The following is a 6,330-nucleotide window of genomic DNA, read 5'->3' as shown; positions in this document are numbered from 1 at the left end:
AGATGGTTAAGGATTGATTGTGTGACTTATGTTGTCTAGGTATACAACAAAGCTCGACGGTTCAAAGATATCAAATCTACCGATTGATCGAGTATATCCGATATAAGTTCACTACGGAAAGTTCAAAGGGAAACCTACTTATCCAGATGTAATTAATTCTTGCATGTAAAACACACACGCGTCCGTACATTCCTTTATTTTATAGCCATTCCCCATTCATGTGGGGGATTGTTGGGATTTTAAGCTTGTGTAGTTTAAAGAAGGTGAATGAGAAATGGAGGCAAAATGAAATATTTGAGTTTTCCTTGGGAAAGGGACATTGTCCCATATCGGAGAAAGAAAAGGCTTTTGATGGGTATATATATATAATTGCTCTTCTTCTAGCTCTTAAAGAGTTAAGAAAAAGGCAAGCCTCGCGCCGTCATCCTCGTCGCTCGCTCGGCTCGGCTTCGGCTTCGGCTTCGGCTTCGGATTCGGATTCGGTCAAAGATCGATTGATTGATTAATCTTTTTGGACAAAATTCCTTTCAATTATTTAATTAATTAATTAAATAAGTAACGAAAAATTCAATTCGGAATAACCCATGACCCGCGACCCGATTCGATCAGGCCCGTTTTCTTTTTCGAATTATTTTAAATATATTTTTCTCGCAATATTTCAAACACCCATTTTCCAACAGTCATGGCTGTTTCTGAAAGGTTGCAAACCTTTTCAGAAACAATGCCAGCAACTCTATAAATAGAGTTTGAATCCCAGAATCTTTCCTTACGAAATTTTCTGAGCTTCTTCTTCTTCTTCTTCTGCACAATATTTTCCAGTGTGTTTTACGACCATTGAGTGGTTCGCAGTTCATCAGAGTTTTTGGTACCAATACACTGGTGAGTTAAATCGTTCTATCCTGGGAGGATATATTCCAGCACCTCGGGTACTTGAGGGGAATAATTTTCTTAAGGACACACTGTGTATTCAGTGGGCTCGATTTATTCCTATACTTTTTTTTTGTTTTCTAGAATCTATTTCGTTAAACAATTATTACTAACTTTCTGTTTTGTTTTTGCAGAAAGTTTAATTGTTTATTACAGCAATACAGAATAATAACATATGTTATATTTGAATTCTAATAATCGTCAATAGTGATTACAATCTATTTGATAATCGTTTATTATTATTATTATTATTATTATTGTTATGATTTTGAATTTTGGGATGTATAAAATTATGTTCAATACCATTATAGTAAGTCTAATTTACAACTAAATTACTTACCAAAGGATATTTACTTGAATTTTTCTTCTCTCTCTTGAATTATACTCTGAATATGTTACCGAAAATGAACTGTTCATGACGCTGCTACCATTTGTGTTTTGTATTTTTTTTTTCTAATTAAAGCGTCAGTAATTTTTGTCCGTATTTCTTAAAATTTTAGTAATGAGAATATTCTAAATTATCAACTCATTTGCCAGGCAAAGTCTTACGAAATATTTTCTATTCGCTTTCAATTACTATTAGAAAATAATTTCTACAACTTTATTATTACTTTTCCTTATTGGTTATCCCCATATTTGATTGTCGAAAAATGTATTACTGGTTGTACTAATTTCTCACGATACATTATTAAATCCTAGATCTGCATTGGCACTATCTTATTGTTCTGATAAATAACTCTTCTGTGGAGTTCATTAATATTGTCTATGTTATAAGGTGAGAGTCCTATCTTTATTTTGTCCTCTCCCTTCACTCAGATTTATTTTGAAATATAGAGTGTATGTTAATTCCTTTATTCTTGTGATAATCCTGATTCTGATTAGCTCCTGAATATTCCAATAATAAAATTAAAAACGGAAAAATCAAGATTGTGATAGTTATAAACTTTATTTTGTTTTCTTTTCTTGATTGAACACCTCCAAAACTCAATTATTTCACCTATATTAAATGATTTAATTACATTAATGTTTATCTAATTTTGTAGAATTAGAATTAATAATAAGTGCGATTTTTACACCGCTAAGGAATAGGTTGGACTAAAGTTCAAAATATGAAAACTCAAGGTTGACTCCAAAGCAAATAATTCAACTTTAATTCAAAAATTCAAGTGAAAATGCACGTAACTAAATATGGATAAAAAATTTATTTGGAAAGACATAATTTATTAGTTTAATACACTATTGAGCGCGTAAATATTTAAAAGACGCAAGTCATACAACCATCGAGGTCTCTAAATTTTATATTCTAGTAGCTTTAATTTTATATTAAAATTTAATATTAATATTACGTGAATAAAACAATTCCAACCTAAAACACTATATCGACTTAAATATATCTTCTATGTCACATCTTAGATCTGCTAGAAAAACATTCGAAACTTCATTAAAACTTTTAAGAAACTTATAATTATATGCAAAGATGATTTATTTATTACCCATAATATTACTATTAAACAACCTACCATAAACTTACTTTCCATAGAAGTTGGAGAAAATAAAAAACAAAATATCCTACTACAATCTTACATGTCACTATCGCCTAGAGGTCTATATAAACAGATATTCATATGTTCCTATGATATCAAATAAGAAAAATAACTTCACATACAAACAACAACATACCCAGTATATTCCCATACTTGGGGTCTGGGAGGGTAGTGTGTACGCAGACCTTACCCCTACCTAGTGAAGGTAGAGAGACTGTTTTCAATAGATTCCCGACTCAGGAAAGTAGGGAGGAGAATAAGAATAAGAATAAGAATAAGAATAAGAATAAGAAGCAGAAGGAGAGAAAGAAGAAGAAAAAGGTAAATAAAAAGGGGGGAAGGAACAGAGTGAGTAGCACAAAAATAGTAATAACAGGAGAATACGATAAATGAAACAAACTAAACAACATGGTGTAATATAAATCTGAGAGATAAGAAAGTACATACGTGCTACTAACTTCACATACAAACATGGAGAGAAATTCTTCTAAAGGAAAGTTGGCCATGAAAAAAAAAAAAAAAAACAAAGAAGCGAAGGCTTTAGATAGGGTACTTAACCTATGAGGTCATTTTCCTACTTCTAATTTCCCAAATGAGTATTTTAATAATATGTTACCATATTATTCTCCTCCTTTTTATTGTCCTCAGCCATTTTTTGCACCAACAAATGTTAACTCAAATCCAAGAGGAAACTTAGGGGAGGGAGAAAGAGTTATTATTGAGCTTGAGTGTCTTGATAACAGTAATTTGGAGGAGCTTCTTCGTGTAGAAAATCCAAAGATGAAAACACCTATGGTTCAGTTTAGTAAACTTTAATCATATTCTCAGTTTCTTTTATTTCAGTTTCAAATAATATATTTTTCTTCTGTTTAAGAAGAAGAATTATTTTCTCATAATGTATAATATATATCCCGACTTGTTTGGGATTAAGGCATAATTATTATTGTTATAATATATTCTTAGGTTTGGGGTCATCAATCATCATCCAATGTTGATTGTTGGTACCAATAACTGTTCAGTATTTTAATCTCTTGAAGCTAAATAAATGGAGCATTTTGTTTGAGGTTTGCTTTAAATATTGATTTTTCTATCCTTCTTGAGATTTGTCCTTTCATTTTCTGTACACTGATAATCACTTTTATTCTTCTTTTTTCATCCATAAGGTGATGATTAACAAAAAATGAGTACAAATATGCCTAGATGAAGTAGCTGAAAGTGTTGGAAACATAATTAAATAGATAAAAAATATATTTTTCAAAAAATTAAACTTTTAGATAGGTTGAACATGTACTTCAATATGGTAGCGAAATAGACGAAAGTCTTGGATTTGAATATCAGCGCCAGATAATTTTCACGAATACTTTTAGATGATATGGTTACAAAATTTAAGAGACAACCAAATCTAAGAATAAAGAGAGATAATCATCCTTTGCCCTTTCCCTTCTAGGAAAAAACAAAAAACATGGCAGAAAAAGAAAAATATATATATTACCTCTACAAATATATTCTCATCATTTCCATACTTAGAAAACTTTTCCATATCTTTTTGTTCGAAATTTTCAGTATCAATTATTTTGAAGAAATTAATTTGTGCCTCCTACTTTTTCTTGAACCGGTGAATAAAACCAAATAGAATTCCTGAACGATTTGACCCTTCCACTTTTAAACAAATCTGAAAAAGAACTAGATTATGTATTTGTGGCTCCTAATCGTCAATGAGCAGATCCACACTGTATAATGAATACAGTCGCATTCATTTCTTTGGCGATAATTCAATTGATATTTTCAGAATTATATATTTATACTAAATTTGCACTCATTGTCAAGTTAAAAAGGATTGGCAAACATAATAATACTTCAAAACTACTAATTTAATTTGGATTTCTTCCAACATATTGGGTGTAATTGTTTTCGTGTTTATCTTAATTATTGGCTTAGTGTGAATAGCAAAAGGGGACATTAGAATGGTTTTATAATTAGCTCCTAAAAATTCAGAATGAAAAAAATAATATTGAGACAGTTATAAATTCCATTTAATTTCTTATATTTAATCAAACATCCCAAATTCATTTATTTCAACTACAATAAATGATCTTTTCATATAAGTTTTTCTCTAATTTATCGGAGTTAACAGTGATATTTGATAAATAAGTGGGACTTTTACACATCTAAGGAATACATATGTGCAGATTCAACTATAATATAAATTTGATTTTTACCAAAAAGTTTAAACACCACTAATTAGGGACAAATCCTCCCAGACTAAGATCTTGTAAGATTTAGGAATCTTATCTAAGTTCATCTAGTTAATTAATATGTTTCCTTGAGGTGATCTATAACTTTTAATAATACTATCACAGAAAAACGAGGATGACACCATCAACATAATTTAAAATGATTCATAAATTAAAATGAGAACACATTAATTACGGATAAGTATTTAAAAGTACGTCATACAACCACTTCGATGTTTCTGAATTTTGGAGCTTTCTAACAGCATCCCATATTAAAATTTTAAATCACTATTAGTTTTTAGATCAAATCTATTTCGAATAAAACAATTCCAATCAAAAATACTAGTATATGGATAAAACCTTTTAGAAGTTTTTAAGAGTAAATATATATCTCTTGAATATCACAGCTCAGATCTTCCCGAACAATTGAATAACTTTTGAAGAAACTTGGTAAATTATAATGAGTTTAAGTTCTACATATTAAGAGCGTACAAATTATTTACATATTCATGTAGCTTATAATATAATTACAAGTAAATCTCTATAACACGCATTAATCCGTAACCTGATAGAAATGCTAACAAACCTGTTATTGCGGGGTAAACAAAACAGATAATGTCAATGCATATAATTCACATCCAGTTATTTATTACACTAAAAATTACACCAATTAATTACTTACTAAATATCTTACTTCTCATAAAAGTTGCAAGAATAAAAAGGTCCTACAATATAATCTTATATCTAACCATCCCATTAAGGCTATATAAACCAATATTCCTAAGTCCTTATAACGTCAAATTGAAAAAAATAACTCCACTTATACATAACATGGAGGGAAATTCTTCAAGAGGAAAAAAGGCCATGCAAGAGAAGGAAAGTAGCAACAACAAAGAAAAGGAAGAAGTGAAATACCGCGGCGTTCGAAGGCGGCCGTGGGGGAAATTCGCGGCGGAGATACGTGATACGACGAGGCCGGGTTCCCGGCAGTGGCTCGGGACGTTCGACACGGCGGAGGAGGCGGCTAGGGCTTATGATAGGGCTGCATTTAACCTAAGAGGACATCTTGCTACTTTGAATTTCCCTAATGAGTATTATAATCAACTCCAATATCCTCCTTTATATTATCGTAACTCAATTTCTTCACCAACAAATGTTGCTTCAAATCCAAGAGGAAGTTTAGAGAATGGAAGTTCATCATCTTTAACTGGTAAAACTAAGGAAATTATTGAGCTTGAGTGTCTAGATAATAGTGTTCTAGAGGAGCTTCTTTGTGCAGAAGACTCAAAAATGAAAAGAAAGTAAGGTTAAGGTTTGTAACCCTTTTTTGGGATTTTACCCCGGTGTCCGATACCCTGCTTTAACTCGATTCGGATTCGTGCCGTGTAAGGCCAATTAAAGGGGAAAGAGTTACATATCAAAATTGTATCTTAATTTCTGGATGTTCATTATCAATATTCTTCTTCTTTTGTTTCGGAAGAAGTCCTTTTTTCTTCTTTATTTCCCATAATTTATTGTTCAGTTTAAGCTTATAATTTTTTTTTGAGCCGAGGGTTTATCGGAAACAGCTTCACTATCTTTCAATGACAGTGATAAGGTATACGAACGCACTACCCTTCCAAAAC

The 6,330-nt window shown here is 31.0% G+C and overlaps 1 protein-coding gene across 1 annotated transcript; it reads left to right on the top strand.

Moving 5' to 3' along the window:
* Positions 1–5,520: 5,520 nt before the first annotated feature.
* LOC107766166 (ethylene-responsive transcription factor ERF098-like) lies at positions 5,521–6,094 on the top strand. Its single transcript, XM_016584911.2, has one exon. It carries the CDS (start codon positions 5,537–5,539, stop codon positions 6,008–6,010), a length of 474 nt encoding a protein of 157 aa, XP_016440397.2. The 5' UTR covers positions 5,521–5,536; the 3' UTR covers positions 6,011–6,094.
* Positions 6,095–6,330: the final 236 nt, after the last annotated feature.

The sequence above is a fragment of the Nicotiana tabacum genome, chromosome 14, assembly GCF_000715075.1.
Source record: "Nicotiana tabacum cultivar K326 chromosome 14, ASM71507v2, whole genome shotgun sequence".
NCBI lineage: Eukaryota > Viridiplantae > Streptophyta > Magnoliopsida > Solanales > Solanaceae > Nicotiana > Nicotiana tabacum.
This window is presented reverse-complemented; position numbering and strand designations above follow the sequence as displayed.

Bases quoted from the DNA above. Each gene is read 5' to 3' on its own strand.
- LOC107766166 (XM_016584911.2), top strand. From the start codon at position 5,537: ATGGAGGGAAATTCTTCAAGAGGAAAAAAGGCCATGCAAGAGAAGGAA.